The sequence below is a fragment of the Myotis lucifugus genome, unplaced genomic scaffold (genome assembly GCF_000147115.1).
Source record: "Myotis lucifugus unplaced genomic scaffold, Myoluc2.0 scaffold_1, whole genome shotgun sequence".
NCBI classification, from domain to species: Eukaryota; Metazoa; Chordata; class Mammalia; order Chiroptera; family Vespertilionidae; genus Myotis; species Myotis lucifugus.
The window spans coordinates 19,919,942-19,937,682 of record NW_005871049.1 but is presented as its reverse complement, the minus strand read 5'-3'; the positions used below and the strand labels follow the sequence as shown (position 1 = coordinate 19,937,682).

Below are 17,741 nucleotides of genomic sequence, written 5' to 3'. Positions count from 1 at the left end.
TCCTGAGAGCCTTTTAACTGCTCGGAACTGCTAATCTGGGGTCGCTGTGCTGCCAGGTCATCCAGCCACATAACCAGCTGTTCCTCAACTTTTACTTTGTGGGCTTTCTTCTCTGAATCTGCTGCTGGGCAGCTGTCTTTATCTGGTTTCATCCAACTTCTAAATATAGTCCTGTCTGTCATCAGGTTCCCTGGGTGTGGCAGTTGAGAATCAGCCTTCATCTTATTCCAACTGGATGTTCTTCTGACATTTTATCATTTCTGAAGGCAGAATATAACAGACAGCTTTGGGGCACATTGCTTCCAGGGCCTGATGCAAGGGTAAATCGGAGTTCCTTCCTAGAGCTGGCAGTGAGGCAGGGCGATTGATCCCCTGCTTTGCCTCACACCAGCATTGACCAGCTGACAGGCCCATTAACAGTGGAGGGTTCCCGCTAGTGTCTAAGAGCTGACCTGGCATTGGTTCTGGTGTAATTGAATGCTTTGGGAAATTTGATTAAAATGTGAAAAGGATGCTTCCCGGCACAGAGCTGTAAAGACAGGCTCGTATTATCCTAAAGACAGGACCAGTTGTTCCTGCTGCTTTAGCTATCTCTGAAGGGACACTTGGCCAGGAGACCTGGCGCACTGTGTCATGAAGTTTAGCTCTGCCTGATGGAGAGTAGTGATGAGTTGAAGGCTTTCTTGTTGCCTTTGAAAAGGACCTTATGAATCCCCTAATGCAGTGGCCTTTCTGTCTTGCTCTTAATACAGTTCTTATATAAGGGAATTACTGGCCCACTGTTTTTCTGAGAAAACCAGATGGCCGCACTGCCACATTCACCAGGGACTTCTGAGATTTGTGCCAGGCTTAGTATTTGCCTGTCTCACAGAAAAACTAAGAAGATGTTACCTAGAATATTTTGTGTTTGTTTTTTTTGTGTGTGTGTTTTTCCTGAAAAGCCGGCTTCTGATCTGAAGAACCAGAGTAGACACCCATATGTCACTTTTTATTGATCCATTGTTCTTCAGCCCTCTGTCTGTAGCTCACCTGGTCACGATCACAGATTTTCATGTGCGTTTCCGATTATGTACGGAAACCACGGACTCCCCAGTGGAGTACAGTTTCAGCTTGGAGAGGCTTCATCACAGCACTGATACAAAAAGACAAACAGAAATCTGACTTGCCATGTTATCCATCCAATAAAAAACCACCCAAGGGGAGAGGAATGGATATTCATCATGTCCCAGTAACTCAGCCAAGCCTGCAAGTTTAAGGACAATATTTCTAGGTGAATTTAGAAAACCTTTCTTTGGCAAAGCCGAGAGTTCTCCTGACAGCTCTTTTCCCCAGCAGCCAGCCCGTCTGGGATAGAACAAAGAGAGTACTACCCAGCTGATTTGGGCTGGATAGCGGTTTCTACTTCCCCAGCGATTTGTGTAGCATTGTGGAGGTTTGAATACTTTTCCATAAGTTAAGCAGAACTTCCTCTTCATGCTGCCTGCTTTTGCCTTTATCTGTAGTCAAGTGTTGGCTGCTGAGGTGGCTTCTGCCCTGTTTTAGCATGAGCAGAATAGCAGCATTGGCTTGAAAAGAGATTCAAGAGATGATATGGGATTATTCAGTTGGCTTATCACCAGAGAATTTATCTGTTACAAAGGTCACATAGATTTTTTTTTGTTGTTATGGAATTTCTACCTTAGCAACTATCCCTGTGTGTATATTACAGCATCTGCAATAACTAAATTTCTAGAGCACTTTTGTTACTATGTCTTGCTTCTTCCTAGTATCTAATTTTTTCCAGAAAGTTCATTTGTTTAATGAAGGTTCTGTGAAAGAGGTGAGGGTGAGAGACTTACCTGTAGTATGAAGCTGAAAAGCTATATTTCAAGGAAAGAGTGGTTTGATTTGAATTTCAGCAGGTTGGGGAAATCTAGTACTTAAAATGTGTCTCCTCTGCATTTGGAAACGTCAGCTTCCCCTGTGCAAGTGGGATATGTTTTTATTTTTCTTACTAAAAACAAGGGGTGGACTTAGCCAGGTTTCCTGGTCCTGCCAAATTGATCTGAGCTGGAAGTTAGCTATGGTGCATAACTTGATATGTGCCTTGGGATTATTCTATGCATACTGGTGGCAATTCTGATATTTAAAAGTAAACATGGTATGCTAAAGAATGAATGTGTGAATGTTCACATCTGATTTTGAAAAAATACACATGGTGATGGGAGACATTGATTCCATCCACCAATACTTACCAAGTTGCTGCCATGGCCCAGCACTGACTTAGCTCTAGTTACAGAATGAACAGGACAGCATGGCCCCTGACTCATGGAGTTGACGGTCCGGGCGGGGGTGGGGACGGGGGGAGAGACAGTAGAGTCTTCTTCAAATAAGACTCCTTGTTGAGTCAACCCAGCTTATTGCTTTCTCGGAGCAGGATGACAGGCAGGGCCAGCTGAGCCTAGCTTGCTTGGTTCAGAAGACGTAGAAGCTGCTGTTCCCTCCATTGGTTATGTGGTCTAAGTGGGTCACATGTACCTGTGTCCTTCCTCATTCTGAAAACCACTCTGCCACCTCTTGGGATGATGTAAAGATGGATACAGTTACAATCCACTTTTGGTTTCTCAGAAGTAGAATATTCTGTTTGTTTCTTCTTGATTTGCTTTTCTTACCTTGTTATTCTAGCAATCACTAGGACTTCCAGCAGAGGAAAGGACTGGAAAAAGACACGACAGTAAACTCAGGCTGAACATTTTGGGCCCAAGGATCAAGGATACAGAGTACACAGGCTGACATTGTGAGGGCAAGCAAGTTTGGGGGGTGGGGGATTTCACTGTCCTCTGGTCCATAAAGTGAGGGCTGTGAAATATGTTCATTCCTTCAAGGAAGTGCTATATAAATGCATGGTGACAGTAGCAGAATACTTGCTATTTACTGAAAGTGATCAGGATTTTCTGGTGACATCTCCATATTTAGGAAATTGTCTCAGAGGAGGCAGAGGGTGGCAGTTTGATTTGTCTTCAGAATGCTGATCTTTCACTTTTTGGGAGGTTTTATACATTTTTTTTTTCTTTACAGAATGAAGTTGGCCTACTGGAGTTCTTCCAAAATGTGATGAAAGAAACTAGGGCAGAGCCCAAAAAAGTGACTAGTTGGGTCCTCAACACTTTCCTGGGTTTTTTAAAGCAACAGAACCTTGCTGTCAGTGAGAGGTGAGTGGGGTCTAGGGATTTCTTCTTGTTTTGAGATGAACTCTTTGTCCAGGAACAGTTGAAATAGGGCAGGACCAGTGTTTTACTCTTCCTGTTCCCCTCAGTATCTCCTGACAAGACACAAACATCCCCTGGGAATTCCAAATTCTAAAGCTTTTCTTATGAAAACTCTGACTGTCCAAAATGTCCTCTGTACTGTGGATGAATAGAACAAGGAGTTTGCAAGGTTGAGGGGCTACAGAACTATAAGAAGACAGACAGTGGGAGATCAAGATGGTGGCAGAGTAGGTGGATGCTACACTCACCTCCTCCCTGGACCAAACTGAATTACAACTAAAATATAGAATAGTCAGCCAGAATAACCAACTGAAGACTAGCTGAAGAGAAGTCTTATAGCCAAGGATTTACAGAAGAAGCCACATCGAGACTGGTAGGAAGAGCAGAGATGTGAAAAGAGCTGGCCCCGCTCCCACAGGCAGTGGCTGAGATTCTGGAGGGATATCTCAGCTGCAGAAGTTCCCACTGAGAAGCATGGGGTCTCAACCGCAGGCCAGGCTCCAAAGCCAGGAAGAGGCACCCACATAATACTGGCTGTGAAAATCAGCCGGGATTTTGTCCGCTGGGGAGATACAGCAGTCTGCTAGAGACACAAGTGCTCTCTTAAAGAGCCAATGCACAAAAATCTCATTTGCAGCCACTCACCTTGGGCTCCATAAGAGGGAGGGCGGAGCGGACTAGAGTTATGTGAAGGAACAGCCTCTAGGATCCCTCTGCTGAGTTATTCTCCCACACCACAGACACCATCTTTCTTAGGTGGAACACTCCCCTCCTTACAGAATCCCCCAAGCTTGATCAGCAACCTTCCCCTCATGAGAGATACACTAGCCCCATCCTTCCAACTCCCAGCAGCCCCACCCTGCTGAGTCGGGCTCTTGGCAGAATCTGGACAAACTGAGCCGTGTAGTTCTAGGACAAGGGACTCTTCCCTCGACCAATGGGGAGCCCTCCCTTCACATGGCTGAGTCATGGGACTGATAAACTCTGCTGGCCTTACCCTGATGATTTCCTGAGACCCCACCCACTACAAAGATGTGCGAGCACCCAGTAGGTGGCACACTTAACTTGGTATACCTAGGGACCTTTCCTGAGTGGCCTCAAACCCATTACTGACACCGAGTTTGAACCTCAGTCTGGTGAATACCACTTACCCCTACTTGATGACTTGCTGAGAACCTACCTCATGCACCTTGAGTACCGCCAGAGGCTATTTCAGTAACTGAGCCTGACAAGCAGCCAGCAGATGGAGGCAGATTGAGGTGGATCTTAGGGTACAATGGGACTTTTGCTGACCTACCCCTGGGCCTGGTGCTGGTAAAAGCCGGTCTTTTCACAGCTTGATCCTTCCCACACATACCCAGGCCCGGCAGAGGCAGCCACAAATTGTGGATCGCTTTGTAGTTCCAATCTGTTGCCCATGGTCAGTCACAGCAACGTCTGACATTGGCCTGCACCACAGTCCCTCCCAAGAGGCCCCAGAACAGTATACCCAGTGGCTAGCTTAAGACAGCATCAGAGCGGGATCCAACAAGCTTCACAAGCGGCATATCCAAGGGAGTTCTCAGCAGGCACTAGACGCTAAGGTGAATTCTGCTTCCTGTGGTCAGCACCTGCACAACAGCTCAGACACTGATACAGGTCAATCCTCACTGTCAGCCAGCCTGAGGGTTGACCCAACGCATGGGCCATAGCCATCAAAGACTCAATTACAACAGCCGGACCCACATAAAACATTCAAGGGACATTCCTGGAGCACCCAGTTGAGGTGATCAAGGAGATTGTGCCACTGGGGTCCCACAGGACACCTACTACTTATATCTATCCTACCAAGAGTGGGAGTCATAGCAGATTCTACCTACCATAGAGAAACAGAGTCAGCCAAAATGAGGAGAAAATAAACATGCCCCAAATGAAAGAATAGGATAAATCTCCAGAAAAACAAGCTAAATGAAATGGAAGCAAACAATTTTTCAGGTATAGAATTTTTTTAAAAAGATTATAAGGCTGCTCAAGGAACTTAGTGAGAAATACAACAACATGAAAAAGGACATAGAAACCATTATAAAAAACAAGTCAGAAATGAAGAATACAATAGAAGGAATAAACAGGTTGAATGAAGCAGAGGACTGAATCGGTTATTTGGAAGACACAGTAGAGGAAAACATCCTATCAAGTCAGCAAAAGGATAAAATAACTTTAAAAAATGAGGATAGCTTAAGGGACCTTTGGGACAACATGGAGTGTAACTACATCTGCATTAATAGGGGTACCAAAATGAGAAGAGAGAGAGCAAGGGATCAAGAATCTATTTAAAGAAATAATGACTGAAAACTTCCCTAACCTGGTGAAGGACAGACATCTGCCTCATGGGGATAACCAGCAGGCAGTCAGACATATGGATCTGCTGCTGACAGGTATATGGGAGGTAAAATCTGAGCATTCTCATGCATTCACTGTTCAGCACATGTTAACTTAGACTCTGGTAAGCCTGGGAAGACTAGTCAGCACGACAGACGCAGTCCCTGCTTTCAGAGCTGATGGGCCAGAAGCTGGTGATTACAAAGCAGTGAGTTAGATGCTCTGAGAAGGGAAACTAACAGCTAAGCCAAGACCTGAGGGAGGATGAGTAGGGCTAGTCAGGCAAAGTCCAGTGGTAAAAGTATTCAGGCACAGGGAGCAACATGTGGAAAAGTCTTGAATAAGTCTGAGCATGGCACTTGTAGAAATGCAAATACATAGTCAGGTGTAAGTGGAACGTGGACTGGGCAGCATAGAGAAGGTACATGCAGTTGTGGGGACAGATGAGAACTGTCAGGGAGGTGGCCGATGAGCCTAAGACTCTGGACTTGAACTGAGAAGCATGGGCAGCAAAGAAGGAGAAAAGCCAGGGAGAGCTGGTGTCACAGATGCCCCAAAAAAGGAGTTTCAAGAAGGAAAGAATGAGCAGCAGGTTTAAATGTGAAGAGTCGGGGAGAGAGAGTTCATTAGGGACACAGAGGCAGATGGCAGGACCCTGGCAAGTTCCCAGCCCCAGTGGAGCCCGGTCTTGGTGGGTGTGTCATTGTCTCAGTATCCATTGCTGTGGAGAAATACAGTGGAAAGATGGGCATATATATTGGTATACAGTTCCAAAAGTTGTTTGCTCAAAGGCGTGAACTCTCTACAATGCCAACTTGAGGTCCAGCCTCTTGCTCACATGTGTATATGCATGTATTAATGTGGGGTCAGTGCACTTCCCTCCGGAGCTACTTGTCAGCAGTGACGCTGAAGGCGCTCCCCCCTCTGACCCTGTTTCCTCTCTGTAAAAGAAAAAGACCATACCTGCCTCCAAGAGTTTTGAGAGGAAAGTGCACAGTGCCTGGCACAGAACGGGCCCTCAGTGTTAGCTCCCTTCTCTTTGCCATCTAGGTGTATTAGGTGCCAAAGCAATGGCCACCCTCAGTCTCCTCCACACCTATCCATCTGTTGCCTTTTTGTCTTAAAACAGGGGTGAGGAACCTTTTCTTCTGCCAAGGGCTATTTGGCTATTTATAACATCATTCTCTTAATATAATTTACTTAATATAAATGTATGCTGCTATGAAAAAAGCTCCTAGGTTTATTGAATTTCGACTCCCGCCTGCTGCTGCCTGGGCAGGGCCAGACCAAATGATATCACAGGGCCTTATACGGCCCGTGGGCTGGACATTCCCCACCCCTGCCTTAAAGGATGGACAGGATTTGGTGAGGGAGAGGGGCTGCATGACACCAGTGGGGAGCCAAGGTGTGGAAATGGAAACAAACTGGCATGTTTTTGGACCAGGGAGGAGCATAGCTGGTAGGAGCAGAGGGTGGAAAATGTCAGAAAAGTACAGTTAACTGTATCATTGGAGCAGAATCAGAATATGTAACTCACATGGATCTCTGCAGTGTGTGGAGAGAGAAACAGGACCCCATCCAGGCCCTAGTTTAAAGCAGAATGGGGTGCTTCCTATTTTAGACCTCTGCACAGTGCAGTGGGAGCAGAAAGGAGGGAGATGGTGTCAGCCAGGGGACGCCAGAAGAGCTGCAAGATGTGGTGTGAGCTTTTGGAGAAAATGCAAATTTAGCTGTGAATTTATGGTTTCAATATTGTTGGCTGTGCTCCCTGAATTTTAGTCCTGGTAGAGACCTTAGATATCCTCTGGTCTGGCTCCTTCATTTAGCACATGGGGAAATGGAGGCCCTAATCCAGTGATGGCGAACCTATGACACGCGTGTCAGAGGTGACACGCGAACTCATTTTTTGGGTTGATTTTTCTTTGTTAAATGGCATTTAAATATATAAAATAAATATCAAAAATGTAAGTCTTTGTTTTACTATGGTTGCAAATATCAAAAAATTTCTGTATGTGACATGACACCAGAGTTAAGTTAGGGTTTTTCAAAATGCTGACACGCCGAGCTCAAAAGGTTCGCCATCACTGCAATCCATAAGGTTATGTTGCAACCTGCTAAGACTGGAAGCCACATCCCCTGACTTTCAGGTCAGTTTCTTTTTATGTTGGTCTGTGAAATTAGGGGTTTGCTTAATGTGTTGGTAGCTTCAAAAGGAACTGAGGTTGATAAATGAGCCTGTTTAGTGAAGTTGGAGCTCCTGGTATTTATCCAAACAATTCATAAGCACTAGAGTTTTAAGAACTGAAAGGGTACCCAATTAGAAATAATAAAAGTATACAGTTGACCCTTGAACAACCCAGGTTTGAACTGTGTTGGTCCAGTTATACACGTAGATTTTTTTCAATAAATACTGTAAATGTATTTTCTTTTCCTTATGATTTTCTTAATATACTGTTTAGCTTACTTTATTATAAGAAGATGTATAACATACAAAATATGTGCTAATTGACTGTTCATGTTATTGATAAAGCTTCCACTCAACAATAGGCTATTAGTTAAGTTTGGGGAAGTTGGGTTATTAGTTAAGTGGATTTTAGATGCACTTGCAATCGGCGCCCTAAACCTGGCATTGTTCAAGGGTCGACTGTATTTGGTTGTTCTAAAATCAGGTAAAGAGGAAGCTAAACAACAATTCTGTTTTATTTTGTATGAAAACAAGCACTGAGGAGCCCAGACCCAGCTGGAACAGCTCTCTTCCTATACCTTCCAAAGACCTGCTAGCTGGTCTGGTTTGCCAGTCGGCCCTTGGGACAAACACTAATGAACAGCCTTAGCCACTAGGGTGAACGTTCCCAACACTTAGAACAGCAGTACTGCTAAGCTCACAATAGTCCCATGATGACACCTGCAAAGAACACTCTAGAGATAAGGCGGCAGGGACAGATTTTATAAATTAGCATCCATCTTTGTAGACCTCTCAGAGTTCTTAGAGGATATCTAAGGCCCCTGGCATTTAAAGGATCCAACCAGAAAAGCTCTTTTTAAACATGGCTTTTTAATTACTTCGGGCATATTACTTTTAAAGTTGTTAACATCTAATTCTAAATTACTGTTAATAACAGGTTGGATTTCATTAAGAAAGTGGAAATGACATATTCCCTGAGCAAGCATTTCTTGGGAAAGCCCAGTTGTCCAGCCCAGTGGAGTACCCGAACTCCCAGGCCAACTATGGCAGTAGTTCCTAAGGCTCTAAGGAACCAGGGAATGTTTCGGGCCGAGAAGGGACTGATCGTGACGGGAAGATTAGTCCAGCAGCATGATATGTGGATGGCATTAATAATGGGGCTGTGGAGGTTGGGAGCCCATGAGAGGTCATGTGGCAGGCCTGATTTTATAGCCTGTGAGCTAGGACTGGTTATTACTTTAAAAAAAAAAATATATATATATATATTATTGATTTCAGAGAGGAAGGGATAGGGAGAGAGATAGAAACATCAATAATGAGAGAGAATCATTGAATGGCTGCCTGCTACGTGCCCCCTACTGGGGCTCTGAGCCCACAACCTGGGCATGTGCCCTGACCAGGAATTGAACCATGACCTCCTGGTTCATGGGTCAGCGCTCAACCACTGAGCCTCACTGGCCAGGCAAAAGGCATTTTCATGATAGGGAAGATCTCAGCATTAAAGCACAAGAGAGAGGAAGTAGGTGTCTGAGTGAGTCTGAATCTTAGGAATGGAGGGGGATGGGGTGAAGAGTATGGGCCGAGGGGGTTGTTTGATGAAATAGGAGGAGGGCTCCCTTGAAAATTCTGAATCTTGCATCAGCTGATGTCCTTATGAAGTGGGAGGGGAGGGTCTTTGCCAAGAGGGGTTTGGGAAGGAGACTGTGAGAACAGTCCGGTTGCTATGAAGTTAGATAAAAGGACTATTGAGCAGCAAGAGCCCCTGGATGTCCAAGTCCCATGTCTTCCTCCAGGAGCTCTTGCATCTGCAGAAGGTGGACTTTGGGCCTAAAATGAGCTTTGGAATTGAGATGGTCAGCACATTCCTCAAGTACATCTTGGCCAGATCATGGTTGAGAGGTGTCAGGTATCTATTGCCACAAGCTGGTGATGGAGTTGTGATCCTAAAAGAGCTCCAAAGTTCTGGATGAAGTTGGGAGAGGTGACATACCCCATCTCCCCGGCTCTGTAGATACTTTGGCCTTGGGGGATTGGAAGCAAGCACAGAAAGCTTAAGCCTTCAGTGTCAGCTAATTCTTGCCTGAGATGTGTTTACTGTCCAGAAACTGGTATTATCTGACAGCAGCAAGTTAGTAGTTGTGCTTCTGTTGCCATTATGTTCCATATTGATGGTATATTTATTTATCTGGTGAGTGGGGTCCTTAAGGGTGAGACAGGAACTGATCTTTGTCATCCTCTTACTCGAGGTTAGCCCTGGTGTATCTGGAATTGGTATACACAGTATACCAGATACCCCCGTTGTGGGGAAGAATTCTGTGACACACATATTATTGACCTACTATGTGTCAAGCATTGTGGGTGTAAAAAGATGATTGAGAAATCCAAAGTGCTATTAGGTCAGTGGAGGTGTTTTATAGTATAAATTTATCACCTACATTATGAATTAAGGTCATTAGGTGAAAGGCAAAGTATTTTTAGTTGTGTCCTGTTTCTGTCCTTCTCTGTCCCAGCATCCCTTATATCCTGGACTCATATGGGAGTAGAGACCCTGTATTTTTTGTGTGTGTTTTTTTGCATGCTCTAGAATAGCGGTTGCCAACCGGTGGTCCGCAGACCACTGGTGGTCTGTGAGGTCCGGAAGGTTGGCGACCACTGTTCTAGAAATCCAGTTCCACCTCGGTGCTGATTGTGGTTCTGCACAGTCTAATTGGCTGTTGTATTTTCTAGGATTGCAGAGCATCACAGAAACCGATTCTGAATGACCAGTCAGTAAGGGTGGGAGGTTGGCAAAAGCTTATTTCCCAGTCCTCTGCCCCTCTTCCTGTTGAGATTTAATCAGGGGGCTTCACAGATGTTCCAGATGCCAACTAATAACATCAGGCACTCTCCAAACCTAATTTCCACAGGAGTCACCTTTATCCATATGTACTTTGGGATAAACAAACACTTGAAGGCCGATGTCTGCCTCCATGTGTTAGCTGCTTTCAGTGAACAATCCTAATGAGGTTTCACTGTACTTGCATCAGACTGCACAGTAAGGCACACCAGGTTAACTTGCTTGGTCTGAAATTCATGGAAATTGGCAGAGGCTAAATGGCAGTTTTCTTTTTATTATCTAAGAGCTTACAAAGAAATTAATAGCGAATGATGGCAACCGAGACTCAAACAGAAGATGTTTTCAAGTGGCGTTCAGAAGCTTTCATTTACCCCCACAGGCTACCATGCTGTTTATAAGCTGTCCCACCCATTTAAAACTAGTCCCTGATGACCTCAGATAGACGGGTTTAATTAGCCTAGTTCAGTGGTCGGCAAACTGCGGCTCGAGAGCCACATGCGGCTCTTTGGCCCCTTGAGTGTGGCTCTTCCACAAAATACCGACTTCTGCGCATGGGCCACAAAGTTTCAATTGCTCTGTACATGTGCGCCCGCACGTGGTATTTTGTGGAAGAGCCACACTCAAGGGGCCAAAGAGCCGCATTTGGCTCGAGAGCCTCAGTTTGCCGACCACTGGCCTAGTTACTGTATGTGTTTGGAAGTAGCAAAACCATATATTTTAAAAGAAATCTGTAATTCAGTTTTGTTTTTTCAGTAATCTAGGCACTCATACCCCCTCACCCCAACTCCTACCCCTAAGTGTGAATTAATGACACTTTATGTGTTTGTTTGGTCCTTGGCCTTTTGTATCACAGCATCTTGGTAAATAAGTCATGTCCTAGAAGTATAGATAATGAATTCTAAGCCCTGTGTGTCCAGAAAGCTGTTGTGAGCCTTCAGGAGAGAACAGTTTATGAAGATGCCCGTGAGGATGGATAAAGAAGTGGTGGGTAGTCATTGCGTTCCCTTAAAGAAAAGCTCTCATAATAAAAAATAATTTATATTTCCACAGAAACTCTCAAAATGTGGCTTTGTTAGCTGTTTTGTTTGAAGTAATTTTAGGCTGATCTTTCTGTTGAAAATACTTAATTACTGGGATTGTTGTTGTTTTTTCTTTCCTGATCATGGTTCATGAATTTTGCAGCCACCTCCTTTCTTTGACTAATTAAACTGAGCAATTGTCTATTGCTACAACTTCTGCCAAGCAGCTGTTATTGTTGGGTGGTAAAACAAAGAAAAACAACACTAGTCACAAAAATTTGTTATATCTTAAAATACAAAATAAATAAAATAAAGCCCAAATGGCGTGTTGTTTTCCTTCCTGGGTGGGAGGTTAATTATTTAAACCTATAAAATCAAGTCTTGCAATTATGAGTAACAGTAAATGGATATGCTGACATGAAATGTGCATTTCTTTTCTCTCCTTTTGGGGGCTGCTAGTCCTGTCACACCTTCTGCACTGGCCGAGCTTCTCAACCTACTGGACCAGAAAGCAATTTCTTCAGCAGCAGCTAAAAAGGTATGTCCCCACTTCCTAAAGCTTCTCCCTGCTCTGCTGTCCCAGCAGAAGTTTTCTGCCATCACTCAGTGAATTTCATAGTTGAAGTAGTAAATGCTTGTAAGTGCTATTTATATGCTGAAAGGTAGAAATATTTTATTTAGCAAATAAAATAAAGCCAGTCTGAGCTAGGCAGGTGATTTGGTTCTCATCTTTGCTAACCAGGGGGAATACTTATTGTTTGACTTGCCTGGAATGTTTCCCAAACTTTTGCTTATAGAAAAGGCTGGGGCCCTGAAGTTCCTGGGGGCTTCTGACTGTGGAACTTGCCCTCGGCTGTGGGAGGCTCCGGCAGCCTCTGGTGCTCCCTCTCAGCCTCTACAGCCTCCCAGCCCAGGACCGGGGACTCATTTTTCTTTGTCATATGGTTGCCCTTGGAAGTCAGTCATTCAGCAAGGAGGGTGAGGTCAGACAGACTGCCTCACGCTCAGAGAAAATTTTACACACATGCCCAGAGTGTGTGAAAACACGGAACAATAGCATCATTATCATAGGCCACCTATGCCTGGTGCCTCATCTCCGCCTCCGTCTAACAATTTTAAGTGAGTGAAAGATTCCTGGAATTCTGAAAACTCAAATAAGTACCCAGAAAGATCAAGAACACCAAGGCAGCCACCTGATCTCCACTTCAGATATCTGAAGCTGTCGATGAGACAGCCAGAAACTAATGTTATTTTAATGGTGCCTTTTGCATTTAATAGTTATACACATCAACAGTAGTGGCAGATTACAAAGTGAGGCATTGGAAAGTGTCTGCTTTTGGCTAATTAGGAGGCACCAGGAAGCATGCATCTGCCCATTCGGGGTGAATCTGGAGACAGGAACTGATAAAGGCAGTTTCCCCACCAAGTGAGGCTGACACTGCAGGGCCCTGGCCACCTTCAGGAAAGGATTGTGGTTGCTGGGATGTCAGAGGAATACAAATGTTTATGGCAATGCTCAGCTAGAGCAGAAAGATAAGATGGCTGGAGGACAGAAAATATATGTATGTGCATTAAAGAGCAGATGAATTGTAGCATTTGAAATGACAGGCAAAATCTTCCCCTTTCCGCTCATCTTGCCCCACACACACAAGAAAAGGAAACAAAACAAACAAACCCAGAGCAGTGAATATGATAGGCTCAGTGGGAAGACGAGGAAAATGCTGGAAGGTGCTAACAGCTGGGTTCAGATATAGAGACACTTTTGGATTCTCAATAAACTTGAAGCATGTGAAAAGGGAGGTGGGGTGAATCCTGGCTTCTGGGAGGCAAAGTGAAACGAAAGTCTGATTAGAAAGGTGTGAATTGTGTGCTGCATAAGGAAATCCTCCTTATTTATCATTGCCTTGGTGGGTTTGCTTTATTTTACTTGTTTTCTGAATTTCTGGTGAAAAAAAATATTTGTTTTTTATGAAGAATCCATCCTTCTGGTATATATGCATGGGAATGGTATTCATCCAGTATTAATGGTAGTTATTTCAAGGTGCTAGAATTTGAAAATCTCTATATTTTCCTGTATTACCTAAACTTTTTTTTTATTTCTATAGCTTTATAATATAGTTTGAAATTGGGGAATGTGATGTCTCTGGTTTTGTTCTTTTTTTCTTAGGATTGCTTTGGCTATTAGAGTCCTTTGTGATACCATACAAATTTCAGGATTTTTTGTTCTATTTCTGTGAAAAATGCTATTGGGATTTGGATAAGGATTAAATTGACTCTGTAGATTCCTTTAGGTAACATGGACATTTTAACAATGTTAATTTTTCTAGTCCTTGAACACGGAATATCTTTCCATTTCCTTTGTTTTCTTCATTTCTTTCAGAATTGTATTGCAGTTTTCAGTGTATAGGTCTTCCACATCCTTGGTTAAGCTTATTCCTAGGTATCTTATTCTTTTTGTAGTGATGGTAAATGGGATTTTTTCCTCATTTCTCTTTCTGATAGTTCGTTGTTAGTAGAGAGAAATGCAACACATTTTTGCATATTGATTTTGTATCCTGCAACTTTACTGAGTTTATTACTTCTAATAGTTTTCTGATAGTCTTTAGGGTTATCCACATATAAAATCATGTCATCCACAAATAATGATACTTTTACTTTTTCCCCAGTTTGGATCCCTTTTGTTTTTTCTTGCCTAACTGCTCTGGCGAGGACTTCCAGTACTATGTGAATAGAAGTGGCAAGAGTGGGCATCCTTGTCTTGTTCCTGATCCTAGAGGGAAAGTGTTCAGTTGTTAGCTGTTGTCATGTGGCCTATATTGTGTTGTGTTGCGGTACTTTCCTTCTAAACCCATTTTGAGAGTTTTGTCACAAATGGATGTTGTATCTTGTCAAGTGCTTTTCATGTCTATTGAGATTATCAAGATTGTTAACCTTCATTTTGTCATTTCCTTGTGTCTACTTTAAACAAAAATCAACAAAAACCTTTGTGCTAGATAGTGTTACATGTCATGCATACAAATGATTTTATGTTTTTTACCTCCTTTTAGTATTTTGGTTCTTTCCACATTTTTCTATGCCCTGCTTTTCTTAGGGTTTGTGCTGATGTTTGTTCCTTTTAGAAGGATGATCTTTCACAATACTTGCCTCTGACCAGAGGGGATGCCCCTCACTGTACCTGTCACAGCCCCCTGACACCTCCCCTCAATAGGTCTTTCCTCCACTTTCTGACCCTGGAAGCCCCCAGGATAGGTGAAGGGCCTGCCTGCTTTCCTTCCAGATACCTTAAAACAAACTTTAGCTAGAGAAACACTTGGGTAGTAGGTAAGAGGATGTGTGAATTCAGTCACCAGGGAACTGAAGGCTGAGTTTCTGTCCCCATTTCAGAGCTGGCTCAGTGGTCGTGGTGCGATTGGGATTCCCAGTTTGTATTACCCAATATTTTGGTGGGCATTTATTAGTACAGAGGACCAGTATGGCACTGGGAATTCCTTGTTCTGTATGTGTGTCTTGAGTGGGCAGCAGCTGCATGCCTGGCCAAAAAACATTGCACTTTGATAGCACTTCCCAGGGCAGTAATTAAACACAGACAAAAGCTGAGGATTTATGCTGCACCATGAGGCTGGCAACTACAGAGGCCATTACATTTGCTGCAAGAGGGCCAGGGGAGGAAGCCTGTGGCCCTTCGGTGGCTCCCACCCTGCTAGGTTCCAGCAAGGAGTGCACATTCTGTCTTAAATAGGAATGAGCAGAGGTTTGGACCAGTGGAGTCTACAGTGTCAGCCCAGGGGGCTGGAGCGGGCTACAATGGCCACTGACTAACGAGGGAAGTTAATAAGCTGATGTGTTCTAACTCCATGAGTAGAGACACTCCAGCCACCAGGCTCCCCTTGGTTCTTGGAGGCCCCTGAAATGTGTTTCTCTCGTGTCCCTCCTTTGTACCCCACCTCACCCTTCTTTCTCAGGGAGCAGCCAGTCTCTGTATTTGAAAGCATCAGTCCTTGTGTTGTCCTGCTTTTCCTCTGAATGGTGCGGTTTGGCAATGATCCCCGAGCTGCTCCACATTGCCTCTATTCTGGTGATTTGGGCTCAAGCAAATCCTACCAGTGTTTGAGCCTGTCGGTCCCAGCCGTGTGAGGTGCCAGGCCTAGGCTGACAACCTGGTCGACTTGCTCAGATCTGCGTGGCCCCTGAGACTGGCAGGTGTGCCTGCCGCAAAGCCATGAGTTTCCCCGCCTCCTTTCCTAGAAGGGTTGCTGCATAGATTCTTTATAAGAGTCCTCACAGGTGATTTTTGCTTTGAGCCAGAGATCTGGAGTCTCTTGAGATCTTCACTCTTTTTTTCCTGAATGTTGGACAATTTTAACTGAGAACTTCTTTTAGGAGACTATTGTGATGGACAAAATAAACACTGGTCAAAGTCTGTACCTACCAGTAGGGGATAATTATGATAAATATATTTGATGGATATTAGCTTTTCATTAATTATAAGGAAGCACTTCTGCAATAAATGAAACAAAAATAGGCCACAAATTGTATATACATTATGGTCACAATTATGTTACAAAACAGAAAGACAAAAATGGGAAGGGAAAACTCCAAAATACTAACCTTGTTTATCCTGAGGGAATGGGAATACAGGTGATTTCTTTTTATCTTTTCTATTTTCCCTTATTTTCTACAGTGATTGTGTATTAACTTTTATAATTAGAAACAATGGTTTTCATTGGATTTATTGGGGTGACATCTATAATAAAAGGGTAATATGCTAATTAGACTGGACAGCCAAACGACCTTACGGGTGTCATTCTGGATGAAGCCATGGCGGCAGGGGCTGAGGCAGAGGCAGTTAGTGGTGATCAGGCAGGCAGAGTGGTTAGGGGCGATCAGGCAGGCAGGTGATCAGTTAGGGATGATCAGGCAGGCAAGTGGTTAGGGGCAATGAGGCAGTTGAGCAGTTAGGGGTGATCAGGCCAGCAGGCAGGCCAGCAGTTAGGAGCCAGCGGTCCCGGATTGCGAGAGGGATGTCTGACTGCTGGTTCGGACATCCCCCAAAGGGTCCTGGATTGCGAGAGGGTGCAGGCCGGGCTGAGGGACTCCCCCCCCCCCCCTGCACAAATTTCATGCATCCAGCCTCTAGTCTATATATATAAAAGGTTGATATGCAAACTGTCCCCCCAGGAGTTCAACCGGGAGACCGATCACTTGCTATTATGTGCACTGACCACCAGGGGATGGCATGGAACAAAAGGAGGCCCTGGCCAGCAGCCGGAAGGCCCCAATCAGCCCTGATCGCCGGCCAGGCCTAGGGACCATACCCGTGCACGAATTTCATGCACCAGGCCTCGAGTTGGTTAATAAAATTGTATAGATTTCAGGTGCACAGTTCTATAATACATCATCTGTATATTGTATGTTCATCACCCTAAGTCAAGTCTCCTTCCATCACCATTTATCCCCCCCTTCCCTCTGGTAATCACTATACTGTTGTCTGTGTCTATGAGTTGGCAAATGTCTTTTATTATTCAGTAGCTTGTCCCCTTGTTCTGTTGATGGCTTCCTTCTACACAAAAACTTTTTAGTTTATGTAGTCCCATTTGTTTTTCTTTCCTTTTGTTTCCCTTGCCTGAGAAGACATATCTAAACAAATATTGCTAAGAGTAATGTCAAAGGATTTACTGCCTGTGTTTTCCTCCAGGAGCTCCATGGTCTCAGATCTTACACCTAAGTCCCAGTCCATTCTGAGTTCACTCCTGTATATAGAGTAAGAATGTGGTCCAGTCTCACTTCCCTGATAAGTATCTGTCCAGCTTTCTCAACACACCATCCACCTAAGAGACTGTCTTTACCCCACTGTACACCCTTGCCTCCTGTTAGAGGTCAGTTGACGATATAGATATGGGCTTACCTCTGGGCTCTCCACTCTGCCCCATCGATCCGTACATCTGTCCCCATACCAGCACCACACTGCCTTGACCACCATAGCCCTAAAGTCAGGTAATGTGATGCCTCCAACTTTGTTCTTTCTCAAGATTGCTTTGGCGTTGACCCCATGGAGTAGAAGTTGCTTTAGCAGGGTTCTGGTACCAGCCAGGTCA

The 17,741-nt window shown here is 44.3% G+C and overlaps 1 protein-coding gene across 1 annotated transcript in view; it reads left to right on the top strand.

Annotated features, from left to right (window-relative positions):
- GATB (glutamyl-tRNA amidotransferase subunit B) overlaps positions 1-17,741 on the top strand; it is a 74,351-nt gene that overhangs the window by 52,279 nt on the left and 4,331 nt on the right. Inside the window, exons 10-11 of the mRNA XM_006081779.3 lie at positions 3,058-3,191; positions 12,106-12,184. Coding sequence (XP_006081841.1) covers positions 3,058-3,191; positions 12,106-12,184 — 213 coding nt within the window. The remainder of the gene's footprint in view (positions 1-3,057; positions 3,192-12,105; positions 12,185-17,741) is intronic.